General features: G+C 43.4%; 1 protein-coding gene across 6 annotated transcripts in view; it reads right to left on the bottom strand.

Annotated features, from left to right (window-relative positions):
* Nucleotides 1-26,547, bottom strand: part of PDE1C (phosphodiesterase 1C) — a 529,341-nt gene that overhangs the window by 320,298 nt on the left and 182,496 nt on the right. Inside the window, exons 1-2 of one of the 6 annotated variants that reach the window (XM_036863445.1) lie at nt 7,260-7,516; nt 6,546-6,648 (exon numbers count right to left, since the gene is read on the bottom strand). The exons of the other annotated variants lie outside the window; for them this stretch is intronic. Coding sequence (XP_036719340.1) covers nt 6,546-6,646 — 101 coding nt within the window. The 5' untranslated portion in view covers nt 6,647-6,648; nt 7,260-7,516. Of the gene's footprint in view, nt 1-6,545; nt 6,649-7,259; nt 7,517-26,547 lie in introns of those variants that run through there. 6 annotated transcript variants of the gene reach the window in all.

Raw genomic sequence — 26,547 nt, 5'->3', positions numbered from 1 at the left:
TTGCTTAGGGCTGCTTCCCAACAGACAGACGCTGTAAAACTTAGCCAAAATAATAAACAGCTGCTAAATACTGAGTTGTAATTAGCTAATAAGCTAGCACAACCAAATTCTGATAAGCAAGTGATGATGTACTAATATACGACATTAGTATTCAAGTAAAGAAAATTTCATTCTAAATATAAGAATCTACTTAACCCTTTTTGATATTCACCTCTTTCTCCCCTTCAATATACATTAAGAACATAATTCAGGGAGACTTAACTGGCCTTTATTAGGAAAAGAAAGACTCAAAAACAATCCCTCAAACACAAATGTCTTCCTTCTCTAAATCCTAGGACATTGTGTCAATGTCGTTTACCTAGCAATTAATTATTGCCCATAATTTTATTGTTGTTGTATAACTTTTCACTTCTATAAAGAATTATCTTGTCTCCCTAACTAGACTCTAAGTTTCCTGAAAGCAGGGCTTTTCTTCTGATACTTTCATTTCTCTTCTGAAGCTCCTAATATCCGGTATAGAATAAGAGCCCAATAAAATTATGCTGAACCATCTGACATTTGCAATTAAATGGGAGAGTGGAAGGCCCCAATTAACACCCTAAAATATGTAATCTGGGGGAAATAAACATCAATTTTAAAAAATTATTCTTTTGGAATTGCTTTATTAGTGAGATTCAGGTGAAGCCCCTCTTCCCTGGGTCATCTGTTCACAAGGCTTTAACTCAGAACCATGACTCTCAGACCCGAGGCTCTAGGCCAAAGGTCTCTCCATAGTTCCAGGCTGCTATCACCACCAGCTACTTGAACCTTCCAGAGGCTGCTCCAGTCCAGCACGTCTAAACCCAAATTTATCATTCTGCTGTATCCAAGCCTGCACTTCTCTCCGTGGTCTCTAACAAGGCAAATGGCACCAAACTCACTAATACATCTGAGACAAAACAAGCTTGGAAGACAACTTCTCCTTCTTTCTCTCTGCTCCATTCTAATGTCAAATGTGCCCCTTATTTTTTCCTCCTTAGTGGCACTACCATAACTGAAGAATCTTCTCCAACTGATCTCCAGGCCTCAAGTCTCATCTCCAATCTGTCCTCCATACTTCTTCCAGAATAGCCATCCTAAAATTCAAATCTCATTGTGTTACTCTCTAGCTTAAAGTCTTTTAACAATTCCTTAGAACTTAAGGGACAAGATGTAAACTCCTTAAAATTACATGCATTCAAAAAAAGATTCCCTGAAAGATGAATGGAGAGTGTCTGGAACACATTTGTATGTGTATGTAATGTGTTCGAAGACCTGCCTCCTTAAACTATGAGCATGTATAGTTTTGAATAAAACAAAAAGTAAATTTTTTAAAATTCCATGTATCACTACCTGGCCCATGCCTTTTATTCCAACTTTATCTCTCACTCCTCCTTGATGTGCCAATGTCTCCCATACCTCTGCACCTTTGTACACTGTTACCTCCATTCACTAGCTTTATCTATCCCTCAATATTGCACTAGATGAGCTGCAAGAGGATACCTCACAACTACCTTTTAAGGAAAATATCTAAGACCTCTGAGGATTGGTTTGTCAGGCAAGGTAACCCTGTTACCTGGACAGCTGATGGACCAGGGACCAATGTAGGGGCCAGCTGATTCTGAGGTGACCTGGGAGATTTCTGTCCAATAGCTCCATGTTGAATGACAGCAACTAGACCCAACCACACCCTCTCTTTTGGGAATACCGGTAAGAGGTGAGCATAGGGAAGGGCACTAGGACCCAGGCTATATTCCTAGTAAGTAGACACAGCTTTTCCAGTTGTGCATAAAAACAGCTCAGAATTCTGAGCTGATGTACTCTGTGCTGACTGGATGACTCCTTGTTTTCCTCACATCTCTGCAAAAGGCTGACATGAATGAAAGAAATCTGTGCAAGTTTCTTCCTTGTGACTCTAAGGACTCTGCTCCGAGTAAGTCTGCAGCTCACTGCTCACACCTTCTCTGGCCCTCCCAGGCAGAGGTAGCTCCCCGTGTATCCTCTGTAACGACAGTCAACACTTTCGGGTGTTCACCTCTTTAGCTATAGCCTTATATCTTACAGCCTTATGACTTATCTACTTTTGCACAGAGTTTATCAAAGTGCCCGGCACATAACGGACACTCAGTAAATGTTAACCGACTAAACTTCTGTTGCCTGAACACTGATGACCCTATTAAAAATTTCAGATGAGTAGAAAGAAAATACAGATTGAGAAGCCTTTATTAAATAGGAAATACAAAACCAAAGATCCGGGCTTCTTTGCCTCTGGATTTTCCCCCCGCCTTTGATGTATACTTTGGAAAAGTCACTTAAGTTCTCTGTACTTCAGTGGGGGTATTAGTGAAGACTTTCAGAGACAACAAACTCAAAGTAACCTATGCAGGAACACAGCCTGACGGATTCGCGTAGCTGGGACAGCAGAAAGAATCAGAGAAACAACTGCAGGAACTGGGGCTTGTGGGAGCAGACCCAGGGACTTCCACTCCATCTTCTCCCCTCTGCTTCTCTGTAAGTTCTGGCCTGTCTCCTGTCACTGAAAGCTCTTCTCCACGCAGTGAGAAATGGAGCCAGCAGCGGACACCAGGAAAACCCAGCAGAGAAAGCAGCACTCTCCCCCAGCCAATAGAGAATCTCAGTGGAGGACTCTACTGCTTCTGCTTGGGTCCTGTGCCACACTTGAGACCAACCACTGTTGCCAGAATGGTGAAATTCTATGATTGGCCGATCCTGGATCCTGAGCCCATGGAGGGCTGGGAGGCAGGGGGGAGGGTCTACTGCCATAATAAGGGGGATGGGAAAGCTTGCTGAATAGACAGAAACAATAATCCCAGTCTGTGACCCTAATAACCATACACCTGGGGATACTCCAGTAACCAAAACAGATCAAAAAAAAAAAAAAAACTATGTCCTCACGGAACTTATATTTTAGTTGGAGGAAACAGACAGTAAACATAATAAACCATACCTCCGTTTATGTTCATAGTACTATTTTAGATCATGCAAAAAAGGCATCATCATCTTCATAGAGTGTTAAAAAAGCATAAAGTTTATTGTACTGATTACCTCATAGTTGGGCAAAACAGATATACAATAGCTTAATTACAATTGTGACAATAAATGCCAAGAAATAAGTGAAACCTGTTCTCTTGCTCTCAATTTTTTTTTTAAAAAAAAGTATAGAAGCACCCTTTTGTCATCATATAACAGGAAAAACTCTTGGTCGGGACCCAAGGTACAAGTTACGACTCAAAACCATACAGCCGTGAGGCTCCCCCTCATCATCAGAGGAAGCAAGTGCAGTCGTCATATTTTCCCTGACTGGAAGATTCCCTAACAAAACAGGCGTTGGGAGGGGCTCTTAACAATTCCACCCACTCCTACAGAGGATAGAGTAAGGACAACAGCACTTGGGGGACAACTGAGGAAATGGAAACACAAAAAAAGAGGCTCCTTCCTCAAGGAACTTCTATTTTAATTGGAGGAAACAGACAATAAGCATAATAAATAAATTAAATATATAGTATTAAGACAGTGAAACGTGCTAGAGAAAAAAGGAAAGCGTGGAAAGGGGGATGTGTGGGGCTTGTAATATAGAGAGGACCACCCCCTATATTCTCCACACTGTAGATTTTTGGCAACAATCCTCTTGCTGCTGGTAAAGACCACTCCAGGCCAGTGCAGAAAAGGGGAGGAGAAGAGAGAACCTGGGTAAACGTAAGAGTGGGATTCTGCCCTGGGTCGTGGCTTTGCCACATCTTGCCCAGTTTCCGCCTCAGTTTAGATTACTGTGCCCAACCTGGGTAATGATGTTAATTAAATCCATCTCCCATCTAGTTCATGGAATATTGTGTTGATAGTATCACGTGGCCTATAAGCTGACCCAGATATACATTTACCTTCATTTTGAATACTGAAAAGTTCACCTTTGGGTCTTTATGCTTCCTTCATCACCTATTCATTGAGCACCTACTATGTGCCAAACCCTGCTCTAGGCACTGGAGGTACAGCAGTGAGCAAGACACACAAAGTGTCTGTCCTAAGGAACTGACGTTCTACTGGAGGAGATGAAAAATTCAAGGATAGATTAAGTAGGCGAGATACTGACAATACCACTAAATAGTCCAGGCATGAGATGATCAAGTCCTGAAACTTAGATGGCTCTCAAACAAGGTGAACCAAATTCCTGACTATCTGTGGTCACCTGTAAAGCCCCTTCTATACAGGTGTCATGGTAATAAATTGGTATGAAAATTCAATTGTGGCTATTGAGTTTTTCTAAAATGTTGAAAGAACAGCTTCCTTTCTCTTACTGTTAATCCACTGTGGGAACAAAGAGACACACACCCTTCCATCTCCTAAGGTTTCTATTTTGTTAACTGCAAAAGTGTTATTCCAAGTTGTATAAAAAAGCATGCGCTTTGGTTTCCGGAGTCTTTAGCAACTTATTATAGCACTATTGTTTTGTTTAAAAAAAAAAAAAAAAAACGTGGTAGTAAGAACCATAACAGTAGTAAAAAAAAAAAGTCATAACAATAGTAACATGTCATTTTTCAAATCAGAAAGTGAAGCTACACATCTCCTGGGACTGCTGTTGGCCAGGGTGTTTCAGTAGGAAGGGTAAAAAGAGAAGGATTCAAAAACACATATTTGGAAAAGAATCAACCCACACCTTTTATGTTCAAAGGTACAGGGTGCTAGGTAAACACGAGAGACTTGAAAACAAAAATGCAGACAACAATTTGGGGAGAGAAGCCTAACAGATGAAACAGAGGAAGCTACAAGACAGTGTGTTGTAAGCTCTAAATGCTTTTTCGCACAAGTTTCCCACCTCAACCTGGCTGATTTGCCCAAACACTCTTCCCCAGCCTGAGTAGCTCCGTGGAGTTGGTTGGAATTGTAAAGCAGCCTGAGAGAAGCAGTTCCTGAGTGTGTGCACACGAGTCCCTCCAGCCGGGATGTCAAGGAGACCAGCTTGACAACACTTTGACATTGCATATTTTGGACCCAGATTTTGTGGATGCAACAAACTTTCTGTGTGCACCATAATATGATCACATGGAGTGTTCATCACATATAACATGAGCTTACTGTAAACACCTCTCCCGAAAGAGGTGCTGCATTGCGTGCATCTCAACTGTTGTAAGAGCCTCCCAGCCAGAAAGACAAGATTTCCAAATAAGTTTACAGCCTCTGCTTACAGCAGCCAGACAACCCAAAAGTCATGTTATTTGGCATGGTTTCCCATTTACATCAATGGCAATGAAACTCACTTTGATTATTGATGGAAGGGCTTTTATAAATTGCACTTTAAATGGGGATACCTTGAAGAAACACCTACCTTATTGCTTCCCTTTAGAAACTGTGAATATCCTGGTTGGAATGTGGTCTCCCCCAAGATAAAGATAACTTAGATCAGTGCCTTTCTGATTTGTTTTGGGGTGTGTGTGCATGTGTGTGTGTGTGTGTGTGTGTGTGTGTGTGTGTGTGCTTTCAAAAACAATAACTGCGGCAAAACAAACTGCCAAGGAGCTGGTTTTCCCATCACTGCCCTTGGTAGGAACAGAAGGTCTGGAGAATATACTTGGAGAAAACCTATTTTTTTTTATCTGCACTAGATATTTGATGCCAAATATCTGGGAAATGAGTATCTGGTGGTTATGGAAGGTATCTTTGGGAGCTGCCTGGTCAACTGAGGAGCAAGCTGTAACCGTACAGCTGTCACTACAGCTTCCTGACTGGGATAACCAGCAGTTCATTGTTTATGAAATCTTTTCACAGAAAATAACACGTATTTTCAGGTCACCTCTCCTCAGTACCCCAAAACAGACAGCACCCGATGAAGTGAATGAAATTCAGAGATCTCTGTTCACCAGTCCAACTAGAATTCTGGCCACTGTATTGAAAGCAAACGCCCTATTTCACTCTTCAAATATTACTAGGAAACTCCAATATTGGTTCTGAACCCTACTTTCTCCAAAACTAGTCCTTCCTTTCAGTAACTATTTTCTTGCTAGAAAGAATCCTAAGAAAATATCAGAAGTTGAAGTAGGCTAGGGAGAGGGAGAGGAAAATCTAACAGCCAGAATGCATGCTGAATTTGAACTGTTGTTAAGTTCTTGGACCACCTGCCAAGGTGTCTGCAAGCATTCTGCAGAGAATAACTCTTCCTGTGATCAAAAGTCAGTGACCTGAGTCCCCAAACTTTTCTCCCCTGACAAACAAACAAACAGAAATATCTCCATGAATATTGAGCCACTATAACTGAAATCTAAGGACATCTCCTCTTCCCCAAAGAAAGCATGACTTGGAAACAGCAAGGCATTCCGAAGCACTCAGAAAGACAAGTCTCGCTGTTGAAAGGAAGGTAGCAGTGACTGTAATTAACAGAGAAGCGGTTGTGGAACTTCTAGGGCTGTATTTTTAAGGGTCATGCAGGAATTGGGGTGAGCAGTCGTGACTGTGGCTGTGTAGTAAAATACTGATGAGAGGGAAATAGGGCAAGAGAAGTAAACAGATCTACTTACAGCCCTCGGAGCCGAAGCCAGATTTTCTCGATCTGTTCGGGTTGCAGGTATTTCAGAGAGTTGCTCTCAAATTCTTCAATCTCCTTGGTTGGCGACTCCATAGCTGCAGGTTATCACGGGGAGTGAGGCCGAGAGAGTTTGGGCTGTCCCCTCCCGCCTCTTTGCCCAGCCCTGCCCTCGAGCCCCAGTCAGGTGGCGCGCGCGTCTGCCTGTCACTTTCTGCGTGCGCTCCCCCTTCTGCGACCCCCAAATCATGGCTTAAAGCGGGCCCGGAGGGCCGGGGACCCCGGGCCCACGTGCCCCCCGGAGGCAGCTGCGGGAACCAGCCATGCTGCTGGGCTAATGCCAAGGGTAGGAATTGTGCTCCTGATCTAGGAGAAAACACCTCAGACCTATTTGGATTCTTTTTTTTTTTTTTTCTCAAACAAAGCCAAGGAAGCGAACAGTTTGGCAGCTGAAGGACTGCAGGGGGGGAAAGGGAGGACCGAGTGGGGAGGAGAGGCGGCGAGGAGGGAGAAAGTGAGAAGGGGAGAGCGGGGAGGCGGGGGGGAGTCTAGGGGGAGCCGACGCGGAGCTGGGCGGTCCGACCCGGAGGCCGTGCACCCCGGCTCCACCCGCGCCCCCTGCCCTGGGGCGCCCCGCGGCTCCCCCTCCCGGTCGTTCTCTGCCCAGCCATGCTGCCTTCCCGCCCCCTCTCTGTTTTGTGTCACTTACCAGCAGCTCTGCTGACAAGCGAGAAAACTGACAACTGAGAAGAGTCTTCTGCGAGCGCGCCGGGACCGGCGTCTGGTCTGGCACCCGCGGGCGCGGAGGGAGGGGCGCGCCGGACACCGCCGGCGGCAGGGCACACGCTTGCCGGGCTCCAGCCCCGCACCCGGAGACCCGCGCGCGCCAGGGCGGCCCGGCGCGCCGATGGCTCCCGAAGCCCGCACAAAATGAATAGCACGGCACCGCGCGCGGAAATCCCAGGGAACCGAGGTCCGTGTCCTCCCAGGGGGCCGGTGGGGCAAACAGCCACGGCGAGGTTCCGCGGAGTTTGCGCTTGGAGCTTTCATTCACAGCGCTCACTTCCACGCCCGCCAGAGAGCCGGTTCCATTTTGAAATATTAAAGCAATTGACAGGGACTAAAGTAACCACACACCACACTTAGAAAGTCCCGATATGTTCTTGCTAGTGGGAGTCACCTCTCTCTCTCTCTCTCTCTCCCCAAAATGGTGTGAGAAAAGGAAAATATAAACAAAAGTAAGGAGGTTGGAGTTTCCACTGATTCATGACAGACTCCTCAAAGGGTCCCTGGGCAGATGCTGACACTGGAGAGGAGTTTCAGCTCCACGAAGCTACAACTCAGTATCTGCGTCCCCCTAGGTCATTCACAATGTCAATAAAGTGTAATGCTCAGGCAGAGTGGGTCCAGGTAATGCAGTTAAGAGGGGACGAGAGAGAGGTGGGATTAAAAGAAAGACCAAAGACAGAAAAAGAAAAGAAAGAAAAGATCCTGGCTCAAGCTGACTGAGGCCCGGACATCACAGGAACTGGTGGTCGAGCTCCCTTCTAGACGCAGCCACCACCGCTTCCCAGGGGCCATTTCAAACCTGGGACTCGGGGCTCCTGAGATTCAGGACGCAGCTTGCCCTATAAAGGTACTGTCCCTCACTGGCAGTTAATGATTCTTTCAGTCACACTCCCAGCATTCTTATTCTATCCATCAGATATTTGCCTGCTTCTCAAAATTCAGATAAACTTAAAGGTGAGAACTAGTTTTTCTCCATTGCTCAAGTAAAGTTCCATTCAAGTGGCCTTGATAAAGAAATTTCAAAAACAGTGTTTAAATCCTAAATGCTCATCCATTTGGAAGTGGGCATTTACTTTCCAGAAATTAGAGATGAGAGTGATGAGGACGGCATGGCTAACCCCATTCACTGCAGTGGAGAAGGTACCTGCCTCAAGGTGAGATGACAGACCTTTTTGATTGAAAAGAACTTACACACTCACCTACCACACAAGCTGAAGTCACCTCGTTAAAGTCAGTCCTTAAGGATTTTCTGGAAGCACATACAGTATCCATCAGATTGTGCACCTTGTGCAGCGTGCTGTCAGAATACGGAAGCTAGTAATGAGAATAATGGCGACCTTATATCCGAAACTTCCTATGGTCCGGTCCGTACTGTTCTAAGGGCTCTACACTCACATAACACCAGCAACAATGTTATGAAGCAAAAGCTATTATTATCATCTCCATTTTATAGCAGAAAACTGAAGCACAAGGAGGTTATCTCGACCTACCAGAAAGAGAACTGAACTGGAAAAGACCAGAGTTTGAGTTATGACATTACTGTATCCAAGACAAAACTGTCCCTCTCACAGGATCCCATTTTCCACATCTTTAAAGTAAAGAATTTATGCAAAAAGTTTTTTATGTCTGTTCCAGCTTCATGATTCTATGATGTCATCTGGAGAGAAGTGGGGAAAGGAAATGCTGAAAAGGCAGGTGCGTATTGCTGAATACATACTTTAACTACATCATGGTTTCTCCAAGGGCTGGCCTACAATGAAAGGATAGAAGGGAATGATAAAGGATGATACTCAACTTCCTGCCCTCCACCATACCTATGCCTTTTCCTCATATTAGTGGGATTTTGATCAAGTCAGAGAAAAGCAAATTTTGAAAGAAAAAGGAAAAGAATAGTCTTTCACTTTAAGTAAGCTAATCAGAGAAGGAGAACCAAAAATAGTCTTTAAAAAAGTTTGTGAAACATGATTTTGTTTCATTTTAGAAAACTTAAAAAGTAAACACGTATGAGAAAGTTAATAAGGATATAACTTTTCTTTATTTTAGAGCCATAGTCGTTTTTGGAGCTGGAGGAACCTTAAAGATAATCTAATTTAGACATCTTCGAATTTCTTAAGCAACACAATATTTTATTTCAAATTGACATCTTATAAGGGATTCTAATGCTTACCTCAGATTTTAAAAGTAAAGAAAGAGCTGCTCTGGTTGAATGAGGAAGTGGAGTACTTAGTTCTCAGGGTCAGAGTCCACCTCTGCCTTCTCCATATCCCACCTCTGAGTGACCAATGCTCCCACTTCACAGATGAGAACACTGAGGCCAAAGTACCACAAAACACCACAGGATTCCTTGCTTCTCATTCAGGGTTCTTTCTAAACTACACTAGGAAGAGTTTGCCTTCTCTCCGCCAACAAAATATTACTGCTTTTAGATACACCATGTTATTATGTTACTCAGATTTTATTTTCTCTTTATCTATCACAGACAGGGTATGCTTGTATGTTGTAGCAACATTATAAGCCACAATTTCTACTGGCATCCTGCTCAGAGGCAAGCAAAAAAAAAAAAAAAAATTAGATACAAATCCACCCAGAAACAAAAGATCTAGGAAAACACAAAGCCACTCTCAACCTTGCTTTGGAGGTCAATTTCCATGGTGACTTCCTATCCCAGCTTTTTGAGTAAGACTTTTTAGAAAATCTTATATGGTGAAACATCATTAATTATACATAGACATGCATATATACATAAATATATTATATGTAACATATATATACATACATACACACTCACATATATACATACTTATAATTGCCAATTTAAGGTAGTCTGCCAAATCAACCTACCTAAGGAGGAAAAAGACCTGTACTTGAAAAACTATAAGACACTAATGAAAGAAATTAAAGATGACACAAGCAGATGGAAAGATATACTGTGTTCTTGGTTTAGAAGAATCAGTATTGTTAAAATGACCACATTACCCAAGGCAATCTACAGATTCAATGCAATCCCTATCAAAATACCAATGGCATTTTTCACAGAAATAGAACAAATAATTTTAAAATTTGTATGGAAACACAAAAGTCCCTGAATAGCCAAAACAATCTTGAGAAAGAAGAACAGAGCTAGAGGAATCATGCTCCCTGACTTCACATAATACTACAAAGCCACAGTAATCAAAACAGTATGTACTGGCACAAAAATAGACACAGAGATCAATGGAACAGGATAGAGAGCCCAGAAATAAACCCACGCACTAATGGTCAATTAATCTAAACAAAGGAGGCAAGAATATACAGTGGAGAAAAGACAGTCTCTTCAATAAGTGGTGCTGGGAAAACTGGACAGCTACATGTTAAAAAATGAAATTAGAACATTCTCTAACACCGTATACAAAAATAAACTCAAAATGGATTAAAGACCTAAATTTAAGATTGGATACTATAAAACTCTAGAGGAAAGCACAGGCAGAACACTCTTTGACATAAATCATAGAAATATTTTTTTGGATCCGTCTCCTAAAATAAAGGGAAAAAAAGCAAAAATAAACAAATGGGACCTAATCAAACTTAAAAGCTTTTGCACAGCAAAGGAAACCACTGACAAAACGAAAAGACAACCTACTGAATGGGCGAAAATATTTGCAAATGATATGACCGATAAGAGATTAATATCCAACATATATAAACAGTTCATACAACTCAACATCAAAAAAACAAACAACCCGATTAAAAAATGGGCAGAAAAACTGAATTGACATTTTTTCAAAGAGGAAATGCAGATGGCCAACAGGCACATGAAAAGATGCTCAACATCACTAGTCATCAGGGAAATTCACATCAAAACCACAATGAGATATCACCTCACACCTGTCAGAATGGCTATCATCAAAAAGAACACAAATAACAAATGTTGGCGAGGATGTGGAGAAAAGGGAATCTTTGTACACTGTTTGTGGGAATGTAAATTGGTGCAGCCACTGTGGAAAACATTTTGGAGATTTCTCGAAAAACTAACAATAGAACTACCATATGACCCAGCAATTCTACTCCTCGCTATATATCAGAAAAAAAAAACAAAAACACTAATTCGAAAAGATACGTGCACGGGGACTTCCCTGGTGGTCCAGTGGTTAGGACAGCGCACTTCCACTGCAGGGGGTATGGGTTTGATCCTTGGTTAGGGAACTCAGACCCCACAAACTGCACAGCACGGCCAAAAAAAAAAGAAAGAGAAGGTACGGGCACCCAATGTTCGTAACAGCGTTATTTACAACTACCAAGGTATGAAGCAACCTAAGTGTCCATCAACAGATGAATGTCTAAAGATGTGATGTATATATACACAATGGAATACTACTCAGCCATAAAAAACAATGAAATTTTGCCATTTGCAGCAATATGGATGGACTTGGAGGGCACTATGCTAAGTGAAATAAGTCACACAGAGAAAGACAAATACTGTATGATCTCTCTTATATGTGGAATCTAAGAAAATACAACAAACTAGTGAATAAAACAAAAAAGAAGCAGACTCACAGATATAGAGAACAAACTAGTGGTTACCAGTGGGGAGAGGTGGGGAGAGGCAATAGAGGGATGGGGGAGGGGGAATGCAAACTATTGGGTGTAAGATAGGCTACAGAGATGTATTGTACAACACAGGGAATATAGCCAATATTTTGTAATAACTGTGAAGTGGAGTATAACCTTTAAAATTGTATAAAAAATAAAAACAAAAGAAATAAATAAAACCTTTGGTTCAAGAAAAAAAATAAAATAAAATAGTCCCCCAAATAGACAAAGAGTAACTGAGCCTAAGTACTATCAAACCTCTGCATAATCAGCATTAAGTATCAGAAGATCAGAAAGAAAGTGAACTCCCTGTACATGGCAGAGTTCGAGGAGAAGCTGCATGACTATCAGACAAGGGAGCAGGAATCAGGCTTCACAAGCATGAGAATGACCCCTCAGTTCCCTTTCATCGCTACAATGCCACGATTCAATAATAACCGCAATAAAAACAACCACTACCCTTACTGGCTATTGAGAACTACCCTGTGCCAAGCACCATGCTAAAAGCACATCACAGGTTGGTTCATTTTCACCCTCAACAAAACACTTCAGAAGAATTCATTATGTTCATTTACAAGTAAAGACAGAAGCGGCTCCCAAAGGTCAGATCAATTTTGCAAAGATGTACTGCTAAAGTGGCAAAGCCAGGTTTTAAACCAAGACTAGAGTACAAAGTTCTTTTCCCTTTGTTATACCTCCTCCCTGCAGACACATAAAAAAACAAATTAAAAGGTATATAACAGAGAGGGTGGAGCTGCAGGAGCACAGATGAGGGGTCCCGAAAACTGCGGGGGAATTACAGCAGCTACGTAGTGGAGATAACATCTGAACTGGATCTTGAAGGTGGAAGGTGGGTGGAGGCAGGTGATTCTAGAAAGAGGGAACTGTATGGGAGGATACACAGAAGCGTGAGAAGGGGTGGAGTGGCCAGTGATCCACAAACAATTTTGTGGCTTGACTATAAGTGCATGACTAAGAAGAACAGGAGAAAAATGCTGGCAGTGTCAGCCAGACCTGTGTGGTCATGGAAGAAGTTTGGGCTCTCTTCTGCAGATGACAGGGAGCTATGGGTGGCTCTAGGCAGAGGGAAGCATGGTCATATGTGGAGGGTACCTGCTGCCTGAATATGCATCATATACTGAGGTCAGCTCAGGGAACCTGCCTCAGGACCATGCAACAACCATGGGGCAAATGATAACCAGGGTTCCATAAGAGGAATCCAACTACCAAATGCAAACAAGCTCCTCAGCTTACCAAGGAAGAGCTAGACAAAGAAAACAGACAAAATCAGAAAAAGCACAGCATTATCTCCCATGAACACCCATCTTCTAGCTACAAGATTATGACTGCTTGCTTTGACCTCCATGAAGCAAGCCAGTGTCCCTGATACATTTTTCATAATTTGGCAATGGCGTCATCTAGAGTCTTTTGATGGGAAAATTCTGGAGAGGCATTTAGGACATTGGAAGTAGCACCACCAGGCACAGAAGCCCCTCCTTCCTGCCCACACCAGATGTGAGCCAGCCCCCAGGACACACAGTCAACACAGGCTCTTCTCTCCCATGGGCTTTTCTTTCCAGCAAGGGGCCTCTTTGGTGACAGTCACACTGGTTTTCCCTTTGATGTCTTCTCTTTTTGGTTTCATAGTTTGGGGCAGATTCTATACTAGGAACTACCTCCACCAGGAAAAAAAAAAAAGATGCAAAAAGAGACAGTGGACTGACGAAGCCCAGAGGACATATTCTCAGCCCCATGTGAAATGGGGCTCAAGTATCCAGAGTGTAGCCCAGCGAGGCAGGGAGAGGAGATGGGAGAGACAGGATGGAGTCCCAGCTCAGGGGTGGTCTGATGTAACCTGCATGTGATCCAGTTTTTGCCCCTATCTTTGGAAGGATCCTTCAGTTGCTCTGACAGGAGAAGTTCATGTAACCCTTCCAGTGGAGGTAAATACAGGAAAAGGAAAGGACTAGGAGTAGCACTGAATCGTCTGTGACCCAGAACAAGACCCTTCTCTTCTCTCTGGCCATGGCTGGGTTGGGCTCAGTGACCTCTGGATCTTTTCCCAGCTCTCACATGCCCTGATTCAAAACCCACAGCCTGACCTGAGCTAACCAAGCTTTTCATTGACCCAAAAAAGCTGTAGGAAAACCTGGAGTCTAGCCCCTGGCTAGATTTGACTATAACAAACATGGCCTAGGTTGGCCAATCAGAGGCATCCACCTCCTATCTCTGAACAAAGTGATTGGTCTGAGAGCGACATGTAACTAAAGCAGATCCAACACCAGTTCTTTATGGGAGATTTGATGTGGTCCCTGGGAAAGAGAGAGGAGGTCTATTTGTCTTTTCTTTGGGATAACAGAGAAAAGCAGACAGAAGAACTAAAAAGACAAAGAAAAAAATATGAAAGGGTCTTTCGAGCCCCTTGATCCTGCTATGCCTGAAGCCAGAACTACCCATGGACTTTTAAGTTATACGAACAAAATAAATATCTCCTCCACGCCCCCCCCCCATTTTTTTTTTTCACTTAAACTAGCTTGAATCAAATTTCTGTCACTGACGACTAAGAGAATCCTAATTAATACAACTCCTCCCTTAGAGGACTACTGTAAGGAATTAAAAAAAAAAACAACAACATGTATGACCAGTGCCTTAAACACTGAAGGCTCTCGTGAGACAGTAGTTCCTCCCCCATCTCATCTACCCAACAGCACATGAAGGAAGGAAAGATGGAAAACGGTACAGGAACCTTGGCGTGCAGAGCACCCAAGGTAAATATAAAGAGACTTTATTATCCTGATACATAGGTCAAAAATTGTGTTTCAATAATTTTTTGATAATGGCCTCTCAAAGCATTGCCATATTACACACATTAGCCCCTCCAAACAACCCTAGAGTGAATGAAACACATATTATTTTTATCCCCAGTTTAGAAAGGAAGTGGATGAGATCTGAGAGGTCTCTCGGTGCCCTGCGGATAGCCTACCCTCCAGCTAGTGGCAGGGAAACATGACAGCACAAGGCTTTCCTGACTCCTGGCCCCAGTGGCCACTCTGCCTCTCAGAAAAATTGCCAACCCAGCAAAATTAACTTGGTTGTACTAATGAAATTGAAAATTTTGTTCACGTAAAACTGCTGATGCTACAGTCAGCCAAATTCTGACCCAAATGCACATAAATCAGCACGTTGTTCTTCTGTCACTGTAAAGCAAATTTGAATGTGGAAAACCTCAGTGCTGAAAGGGAACTTAGCTATCCCTTTACCTAAGCTCCAAATTCTGAGAGAAAAGGGCAGCCCCAGCAGGTTAGATAAATGCACAAGGCCCAGGGCTTGATTTTGGCAAAGCCAGGACCAGAAGCCATGTCCCCAGACCCCCGGCCCAAGGCTCCTTTATCTCTGAACTTCCTTCCCGGGTCTCAAGAACAGCTCCTGCTTCCACCTGAGGATTTGATTCAAGGGTTTGTTCACAGATAAGAAGAAGAAATGCCCACTAAAACCATAGGCCACTGGCAAAGGTTTCCTGAAGGAAAATAGAGGAAGAGAGACTCCAGGAAAGTGGAAATGTGTGTGGTGGCTCAGGTCATAACCAGGAGTGATGGGTGTAAGGGGGCCAGGAAAGGGACAGTGGAGAAAGGCTGGATCTGCAGACTGAGGTGGGCCTGAACTACCATAGGAAAGCATAGTCTTTTTATGCTCTTGCCGATAGGGAATCATTAAAATCTGTTGAGCAGGTGTGTAGCAGATGCAAAGTAGAATTGTGATCTAACAAGTATGATTTATAAAGAAAGATAAAAAGAAATTTTAAAAATTGATTTTGAACTGCCACCAGAAAAGATTTGTAGATGCTTGTCTCTGTATCTAGGGGGGTGGGGGGAGACAATCTCACAAATAAATGCTGGAAACTTTTAAATCCATTCATTCAACAAACCTTTTCTTAGTGCTTATTATGTGCCAGGCACTCTGTGATAGTAGGTATGCAGTGGTCAATAAAAAATCCAGTGCCTGCACCATGGAGCAACAGTCTAATTAGGGTAACAGATGCTAAACAGATTATAAAACAATAAATACATCAATATCAACTGTGAAAAGTGCTGAAAAGAAAATAAACAGAAACTGTTTTCTCCAGTATAGAAAACATTGGGGGTGGGACCTATTTATAAATAAGTTGGGCACTTCAGCCAACTATTGCTATGTAACAAACGACCCTCTAAGATTCAGTGGCTAAAATTTAGGACAACAGCAAAACCATCTTTTACCTCTCATGATTCTGTGGGTTGACCAGGCAGTTCTTCTGCTGGTCTCATTTGGGGTCTCTCATGCAGTTGCAGTCCGATGTCTGTTGGGGCTAGAATAACCAATATGGTTTCACTCACATTTCTGGGGCCTTGGCAGGGACATCTCCCTCTCTCTCCCTCTCTCTCCCTCTCTCTCCCCCCTCTCCCTCCCCCACCTCCCTCTCTCTCCCTTCCCCCCCTCCCTCCCCTCTCCTCTGTCCACATGGTCCCCATGTGGTTTGCTGAGACTTCTTTATTTTTTTTTAATTTTTTTTAACATCTTTATTGGAGTATAATTGCTTTACAATGGTGTGTTAGTTTCTGCTTTATAACAAAGGGAATCAGCTTTACATATACATACATCCCCATATCTCCTCCCTCTTGCATCTCCCTCCCACCCTCCCTATCCCACCCCCCCATCCCACCCCTCTAGGTGGTCACAAAGCACCGAGCTGATCTCCCTGTGCTATGAGGCTGCTTCCCACTAGCTATCTATTTTACATTTGGTAGTATTTATAAGTCCATGTCACTCTCTCACTTTGTCCCAGCTTACCCTTCCCCCTCCCCGTGTCCTCAAGTCCATTCTCTACATCTGCGTCTTTATTCCTGTCCTGCCCCTAGGTTCTTCATAACAATTTTTTCTTCTTAAATTCCATATATATGTGTTAGCATACGGTATTTGTTTTTCTCTTTCTGACTTACTTCACTCTGTATGACAGACTCTAGGTCCATCCACCTCACTACAAATAACTCAATTTCATTTCTTTTTACGGCTGAGTAATATTCCATTGTATATATGTGCCACGTCTTCTTTATCCATTCATCAGTCGATGGACACTTAGGTTGCTTCCATGTCTTGGCTATTGTAAATAGAGCTGCAATGAACATTGTGGTACATGACTCTTTTTGAATTGTGGTTTTCTCAGGGTTTATGCCCAGTAGTGGGATTGCTGGGTCATATGGTAGTTCTATATTTAGTTTTTTAAGGAACCTCCATACTGTTTTCCATAGTGGCTGTATCAATTTGCATTCCCACCAACAGTGCAAGAGGGTTCCCTTTTCTCCACACCCTCTCCAGCATTTATTGTTTGTAGATTTTTTGATGATGGCCATGCTGAGACTTCTTTAGATGGCAAGTTCATTGCCAGAGCAAGCGTTCTAAGTGGGAGGAGGTAGAAGCGTCCATCATCTTAAAGGCCAGGCCCAGAACTGGCACAGCATCATTTCTGCTGCATTTGGCTGATTAAAACAACCACACAGACTAGCTCTGATTCAAGGGCAGGAGAAATAAACTCCACCTCCCAAGGCAGAGGGGAGGGTGGAAGTGACAGATTTTACAGCCATCTTTACTCCACCTAGGTGGTCAGGGATGGCCTCCGTGAGCAGGTGACATCTGAGCCAAGACCTGAAGGAGGTAAAGGAGTCATCCAGGTAATAAGCAGAAGAAAAGCATTTCCGACAAAAGGGAACAGCAAATGCAAAGATTCTGGGGCAGAAAGAAGCATTTGATGGGGTCAAGGAACTGGAAGGAGGCAAGTTAGTTGTGACTGGAGAGATGCGGCCAAGGGAAGACTGGCCTGGGATTAGGTGGAGGAAGCAGGTGGCTAGGGCCACAGCAGAGACTTGAGGGCAGATTTACAGACCAGCTTCCACTTGAAGTGCAATGGGAAATCATTAGGGATTACAAGAGCTGTGTGTTCATAAAGGATCACTCTGGTTGCTATGTGAAGAATGGCCGGAAAGGAGCAAGAATGTCCCCTGGCTTAATCAAAGATGCTAAATGATCTCAAGAAGTGACCTGAACTGAGGACAGACTCTAGACACATGAGCTCCAGCATCCAAAATCCACAGTGACAATACGGAACTAATTCGTCACTGATGATGAACTAATTTCCCTGTTGGTAGGGTTACTACAGGATTCACTAGACTACTCTCCTGGAGGACAAAGGTCACAACTGCCTTGTCCATCACTGTCCCTCGAGTGCATAACAGACCAAATGACAAATGACCAAATGGGCTTCTCAGAGAAGGACTGTAAAATTTATTTCATTATGGTCCACGATGATTCCTGCCATATAAACTATATTCAAAGAGCAAACCCCAGACATGGAAACAAATGAACCTTCAGCAAGACCAGAAGCCAATATGGGATTATCCAGGGAAAGGCAATAAAGCATTGCCCAGGTTACATTTTGGTGCATAAAATGTTAACTTTCAATTATCTGGCAGCTGTACCTCCAGAGAAGTGAAATGTTACTTTTCTGTGTGATTCAGCACACAAGGGGAATGAGGGATATTAACTACTCCTGACAGTATTTTCAAAATTGTCCTTGGGTACATCTAAATGGTCCATTCTAGTCCCTGTGATTCTCAGAAGTGAAAGGATTTTTAAGACCCAGGAGAGTTAAAGAACAACAGCACCATGAATGCCTTCCACCCACACACTTTTGACAGATTCAGTCTAATAAAAAAGACCCTGAAGGCACCTTGATTTGGCCCATAATCCTTCACACTTACAGACTGTCAGACCCATCCGAAGTTGATATATGCTTACATTTCTACTTCTAAGAAATAAACAGACTCCTATAAGCAGGGAGTGGGACTTGGTTTATGGAGAGGAATGGAAACTTATGGACACAGTTTAAAAGTAATTAGCACGCAAAACAAATTAGCAAAAGACTAAAAGTGCTAGATGCCTCCATTACCACCATGCAACCAGGGGGACCCTCACACATATGGTTATGTGACTTCCCCACAGCCTGGGCTCATGTAAATGAAGACATGAAAATTACTCTCCTCAATGGGATTGAGGAGGCACATGAGAATTTTAACTGAAGCGTTGAAAGGGAAGAGTGCTGAGTCCTTGAAAATACCTCCAATCAAGTCAATTAAGATCAATTGTAAGTCAATTAGAAGCCATTCTGCTTTCACTATGGGCAAACCAAACAGAGCCTTCTGAATCAATTAGTCTCTAAATAAGAAAGACTTCATTTAATACTTCCCTTTCCCCACCCAAGCACAGAGAGCATTCGTGAAAATCAGTCCCCACCTCACCCATCCATACAACATAACAGAAGTGCCCTCTGCATCCTGTGCAGAAATCAGTCTCATCTGCCGTGGAGGTTGGAATTTTAATGATCAGAATTTTAATGTTCATAATAATTTCCCATACATGTACTCCAATTCTATAGTATAGGATTCATTTCACCAGAAACCAACCATTTCTGCCAGATCAGTTCCACGCAATTCCTCAAGATGCTACCATTGCCTGAGACTTGGGACCACTTTTCCTACTAATTTATTGCAGGGCTTACCTGCCTGTGTGTCCCAGAGCCAGCTGGTCAGAGAGGAAATTCTAATGCATGACCTTTTCAAAACCTCTCCACCTCCCATAGCAAAGCCAAACTTGGTTAAGGGTTTACTGACAGAAGGCTGGTCATTTACTACTGGTAACCTCGGGAGTTTTATTTGATAACTGTGGCTTTTAGAAACAACGTTCCCATCAAAATGAAAATGTGTTTATGTCAGAATACTGGCAGGGAGACCTACACCATTCAATTTGATTATAAATTTTGATCAGAATTTCAGTGACAGCCTACCTTCCACGGTCACTATCTAGCCCTGGAGGCCACGACTAATAAATGCATCATCATAAACCATTTAAAACACGAAAGAAAGGGGGAAAAAAAAGGAAAGAAGGAACAAAAACCACTCCTAAAAAAGCTACGGAATATTTCAAGACAAAAGGACTTCTGAAAAGTAGTGACTGGACTTTCTCTCTTTTTTTAAACCAATTAAGCAGGTGCTTACATTTGAGAGCTTATCTGAGTTTGCTCTGCAAAAGTACACGTGAACGCATTATTCTGGGCATCCTGGCTGTAGCCTGGCTCGCGTCATTTCGTGCCGCTGGCTGAGCCCATCCCGCCTGGCATTTGCAAACACTCGGCCACGCTTTTCTTGTCTTTGGGTCGCAAAGGCGGCCGGAGCCCCGCAGCGGCGAGGAGGCCCCATTTGTCCCAGCTGCTGCGAACCCTCGCACCGAACCAATATTCCGTCAGCCGGCGCTTTCACCGCCGCAACTGATAGCGCCCCCGAGGCTCCGTGACGTCGCCCGGTGTTTGCAAAGCGGAGGAAAATCCCTTTTCGCATCGTCGGGCTCTGACCTCACTCCAGCGGAGCGGAGCGCGCTGGCCTGCCTTTAATCACCCGTGAAATGGTACAGGACAGAAGCTGCGCGGAGGAGAGGCTGCGCGGAAATCACCCACCGGGACGACCAGATGTGACTCACGCTTTTCACCTTTGGAGGGAAGTAACATTTTGGGCCAGGAGTCCACCCTGGCCTGCCTCCAAGGGACACAGGAGAGAGAGAATACCCTTCCTGTTCTCGGCAGACAAGGAGCGTGCAATGCAGCTGGAAGAAAATGGGCCAACATCAATAATGCATCGGGACCCATGGCTGACATTTTTCAGCTATCTGGGTAATTGAGCAGTGGTCAAAATACAGCTCTAAAAGGCCACGTGTGGACAAAGCCATCACTGTTACTGAAAGGGCAGGTTTAACCCTGGATGATATCTAGAGGACCTATCCAATCCCTCTTCTTTCCCCAGACATAAATATTGCTCCCAACATGAGTAGTAACAGTAGTAGTACAATTAATAATAGTAATAATAATGGCTACTCTCTATTGTATGTATGTGTGTACTTCCCTCTTTGCAAGTACGATATCCCATGAAACCCTCACACTGACACTTAACTTGCCCAAGGTCACATTGTAAGGGGCAGAACTGGATTTTAACTGAAGGCTGTCATTGACCTGCCCCACTATGGGTTCTCTCAGACATCGGGTTTTTTGTACAAGTTGGGAGGCTAACTCTCTGTGTCTGAACAACTAACAGCTCTCTGACCCAAAGCCTTCTGATGACGGTACCAGAACTTTGCAGTTAGCAACCACTTCAAGCCATGTTTAAGCAGCTGTACAAACAAGAATGAGTACAGTAGAGACCGCTAGCCCAAGGCCACACTTGCAGACAGTGGCAGTGCTGGAATAAAAAGAAGCCTGCAGTGAGAACACCTGAGGGCAAATCTCAGGTACACAATACAGTGTTATTAACTACAGTTGCCATGCTGTGCATTAGATCTCCAGAGCTTATTCATCCTGCATAGCTGAAACTTTGTACCCTTTGACCAGCATCTCCCCATTTCCCCTTTCCCCCCACCCCTGGCAACCACTATCCTACTCTCTGCTACTCTCTGTTGGACTGCTAAGAGAGTAAATCTCTTTTTTGGCTTTTTTTTTCAATTTTTATTAAAATATAGTTGATTTACAATGTTCTGTTAGTTTCAGATGTACAGCAAAGTGATATATACATGTGTATATATATAGAGATAGATACTTTTTTAGATTCTTTTCCATTATAGGTTATTATAAGATATTGAGTATATTTGAAATGGGTCTTATGAGGCATGTAATATGAAGAATTGTTACCTTACAATGTTCCCTTAAGCAAAATTGAATTTGCTTTGAATTTTTGGTCTTGCCTAGACTGATAATAAAACTCTGACTCCTGCCCAAAAAAGATATTGAGTATAGTTGTCTGTGCTATACAGTAGGTCCTTGTTGGTTATCTATTTTATATATAGTAGTGTATATATTTTAATACCAAACTCCTAATTTATCCCTCCCCCGCTCTTTCCCCTTTAATAGCCATAAGTTTTTTTCTATGCCTGTGAGTCTATTTCTGTTTTGTAAATAAGTTCATTTGTATCAATTTTTAGATTCCACATATAAGCCATATCATATGATATTTGTCTTTCTCTGTCTGACTTGCTTCATTTAATATGATAATCTCTAGGTCCATCCATGTTGCTGCAATTGGCATTATTTCATTCTTCTTTACGGCTGAGTAATGTTCCATTGTGAATATATCCCACATTTTTTTTTAACATCTTTATTGGAGTATAATTGCTTTACAATGGTGTGTTAGTTTCTGCTTTATATCAAAGTGAATCAGCTATACATATACATATATCCCCATATCTCCCGGGAAACTCCTCCATCACCCACTCCGGTTTTTGCTTTTGCCTGGCAGCATTTTTCCTACTCTCCAAGCAGAGAGAAGACCACAGTAAAAATTTTACTTGCTTGCTTCATTAAGGCAAGGCAAAGCAGTTTCTTGGTACCATTTTCTTGCCTTTAAACTCCTCTCATTCCTTTCATCTAATTTTTCTCTTGCAAGAAGCAAGAAATCAAAACAAAATGTTTTCCTGGAATGATACACGTAAATGAAGACAAAATGATGGGAACTGGGATTAAATGCTACAGAGCTGAAAATAATGCATGGGGCTAAGTGAGCCAGCAGCCCTATTGTTAATAACATAAATAACAGTCATAATAAAGTAATAACGCTTCTGCATTTAACTCTCTTTGGGATGGTCCTTTTCTCAGGCTTCCCAAAATCACAGCCTAGAATTACGCTGAGGGCTGGAGGGGTTCTGCCCTCTGTGATCTGTACTCAACCTAGATTAATGAAGCATTCGTAACACCTGTGCCTACACTTCTTGCACTGTCATCCCAGTCATCTCAGGGGTGGTTTCATCTGCGTGGGAGCAAGCCTCTAAATTCCAGTGGTACCAGGGATTCAAAAGGCAATGACCTTGACATACACAGGCTCTCCTCTCACCACCCACGAAGCTTAGCACCAAGACTAGACAAAAGCTATCTTCCACCCTGGAATTAATCATCATTTTGGAGTTTCCATTACAAATCTTTGTTTAGAGAAGCCCAGAAAAGCAGACCAATCATTGGGTGTTGGAAATGTTTTCAACTTTGAAGGATCAAGGGCACCCTTTGAGAATCTGATAAAAGTTACAGACTTTGTTTCTATCTATTTAAATAAAATGTGTATACCATGATTTGCATATATTTTTAGGAGGCTCTTTGACCCTCCCAGAGCTCATCCAGCCCCCTTTACCAAAAATCCTGCTGTAGCTTAATGACATGGGTTGTGTGTGTGTGTGTGTGTGTGTGTGTGTGTGTGTGTTTGCTCTTCATAGCACCAAAAGAAAATGGTATGAACTAAAAAGGGATGAAAATTAAAAGTATATTCAAGTTCTTCAAAAAAAAAAAAAAAAGGAACTGTGCTTAATGAGCAACAAATATATGTCGAGTTCTCTACCAGGCATATGACATGCATTTTTGCATTTAATCCGCTTCACAATTGTATAACAACAAGGACGGTGTCTTTCATATTCACCTCTCTGTCTCCAGTGCCTTTCACAGTGCTGGTGCTTACTGAGTATCTGAGTGAATTAATTATTACTAATTTGTAGCTGAGGCAACAGAGCCTCCAAGAGATTAACTTACACACATCAGACAGGGAATGAGTGGTAGAGGTGGAATTTGAACTCAGATCTGTCTGTCCCCTTCCCCCTGCACCTTGATGAACATTTGATGTGATCTTCTCTGAGACTAAAGCAAAGACACAAACACAAATAAATTATATACAGTGTTGGAGGCCAGTGCTGTGGGAAACAGGAGAAGACAAGGAGGAGGGACTGAGAGTATGCGGGAGGGGCAGGTTAGAGCTCTGACCAGGGCGGTCGGTGAGCGTCAGCCTCTCCGGAGGTGAGATTTGAGCAAGACCTTGAAGGAGGTGAAGGGGTGAGCTGTGCAGAGGCACAGAGGAACGGCTCGAGCCAGTCCCCAGCACGGTAGCATGCCCGGTGGCTCAAGGAACAAGGAGCTACAGAGTGGCAGGCGAGGGGGCGCGGAGAGGTAACGGGGGGCTGTGAAAGGCCACGTGTCAGTCACTGCAAGGACTCTGGCCTTTACTCGGAGTGAAATGGGAACTTGCTGCAAGACTCAGAGCAGGGTGGGAGCAGAATCTGACTTCCAGCCTGCAAAGACATCTTTGACTGCTGGCACGAGGCCGGAGCGTAGCAGGGGCCAGGGCAAGAGTGGGGAGACCAGGCGGGAGGCCACATCCAGTTATTCAGGAAAAAGATGGTGGTGGCTTGGCCAGGTGGTAGCAGTGGAGATGGAGAGAAGCATATCCCTGATGTGCAAGAGGGAGTTAAGGATGACTCTAAGGTTTTTGGCCCAAGCAACAGAACTGACATCTGTTTAGGCTCATCCCTACATTCTAAGAAGACAAGCCTTAAAAGCCTGCTGTCTTATTCTCAAAGCCTCAGAATCAACCTGGGAGAAATAATATGATGTTTAAAGTTTCCAAAGATGTTTCCCTTTTTCTTTGCATAAGAGAGATGTCACTCCATGTAGCCCTGTGACAAGAGGCAGGAAGGAATTCCTTTAAAAGTGTATGTTATTCACTTGATTTAAGTTTTGGAAAGCAAGCTTTGGAAAGCGTTTCCTTTGTCTTACTCCCTCCCTTCATGTCTAAGGCTGCACAATGCTCTCTCCTGTGGAAGGCTACAAAATCTTCTCTCCTGCTCTGCTAGACCCCAGGTCAGTACCTGGACACACACACACCCATGCTGGCCACGAAACGCTGGTGCTTTCAAACAGCTTTCTGAAACCGGGAGCTCTAGACAGATGCTGACTTCCGGGTGACCTGAATCTGACACCCAGAGTGGGAAGTCAGGGCTGTCTCTCCCCCACCAGCATTCCTGGTTAGCCTAGGCTAGGCTGCCAGGCAAACGTTGAGCATCGGCTCTGGACACAATCAAGAGTGAATCTGGAGCTCACTCCCAGACCACACTGCTCAGCCAAGGAGATACTCCACAGGAGGTTAAAGCAGAAAGTGCTGAAGGCTTTGCAGAGGGTAAGTGTCCCACTTTTTCCTTTGAGGGTTTGCTTTTAAAAATGCCAAAATAGAAAAGCCAAGATGATAGACAAACTATATTTCTGGAAGGAAAAATTTATTGCACGTCTACTAGGTGCCTGGCACTGTGCTGGGTGTTTTTTAAAAGCACTGTGTTGCTGAATCTACACAACATCTGAGAAGTCAGCATAATTTTCTCCATTTTTCTGAGAAGGAAAGTTTCAGAGAGGTTAAGCAACTTGCCCAAAGTGATCCAGCTAGTCAGCACAGATGTCCGACTTCAAAGTATAGCTTTCACCACAACTGCCTCTAGGGTGATTGACAGTCTCCATGTGCCTGGGACTGAGCGGGTTCCTGGGATGCTGGACTTTCAGTTTTAAATGCAGGAAAGTGTAGGGCAAACCATGACCAGAGAGTCACCCTAGCACCCTAGCTGCCTCTTTAAATGAAAATATGCACATGTAAAATGCAGTCATTTCACAAATACCTAGACAATTCAGTAGAAGAACTGAAGTCTTTTAAAACATCATTGAGAGAGTTATAAATACACACCTTTAGTCAAGGTAAATATGGGCTCCTACGGGGTTCACCTTTAAGAAAAGCAGGTTTCTTTCCCACCCAGTTAAAAGCCAGTCTTCTGCAATTATAAGAGTGGAGTCCTTGGTGAGAATTTGCTGCAGAACATAAATCCCCAATTTCCTACACATTTTACTGGGATCGATTCCGCCAGCTGACTCCCAAAGCAAGCTTGCCAGTGTGTGTTCCCCAAATCCAGTTCCCTTTTGCATCTGTTTGCTGCAAAATGTCAACTAGATCTCTTGCTCTGGTCATTGTAATTTATATCCTTGACTAATTTACCGGAGGACTCTGGCCCAATACCTTGCTAAGGGGACATCAATGAATTCAGCTGCTTGGGATAAGAGTCAGCTGCTTAGAACCTAGAACTTGGAGCATTCTCCAGAGCCTGGCTTGCACGATTTGCTAGAACTGCTCACTCATCATTACGCATCTTTCCACTCATTTATTGTCCTTAGTTCTTTAAAAGACAGTCTAGCCCTCTATACTAAATAAACCCTTTGAAGGCAAGGACTAGGCTAATTTTTCCTCCAGAACATATACGAAAAATTTAATAAATGCTTGCTGAATCATCTTGTTATTTCATTAAGAAGAACAGTTTTTGTGCTCAGATTGCCTAAAGACTGAAAATCTCCTTAGGAAAGAAACCAGCCGAGGTATTTCTGATGAGGCTGAAGTCAGACAACAACCAAAGACTGTGTTCCCAGGATGGGCAGATCTGGCGCCCCTCTATGGGTGCACAGGAAATCCCACCTTATCTTCAGTTTCTTTCCTCCAGACAATGGCATCTGAGATGTGTCCCTCCCAGCAGACTTCCTCAGCTGGACTGGCCTGCCCTTTGCTGCTGTGTATGCAGCTTGGCCACAATCACACTGGCCTTGACCTGGGTCAGGGTATCCCAAGCAGGACATGAGTGTCTATTCTCATAGTTGTACAGCCCACTTTGGCTCTCAAACGTACGTGCAGCTTTGCTACATACTTCTAGTATAGCCAATATGCTGCTTCTAGCAC

The sequence above is a fragment of the Balaenoptera musculus genome, chromosome 9, assembly GCF_009873245.2.
Source record: "Balaenoptera musculus isolate JJ_BM4_2016_0621 chromosome 9, mBalMus1.pri.v3, whole genome shotgun sequence".
Classification (NCBI taxonomy): Eukaryota; Metazoa; Chordata; class Mammalia; order Artiodactyla; family Balaenopteridae; genus Balaenoptera; species Balaenoptera musculus.
Note: the sequence above shows the minus strand (reverse complement) of the source record. Positions and strands in the feature narration are given on the sequence as shown.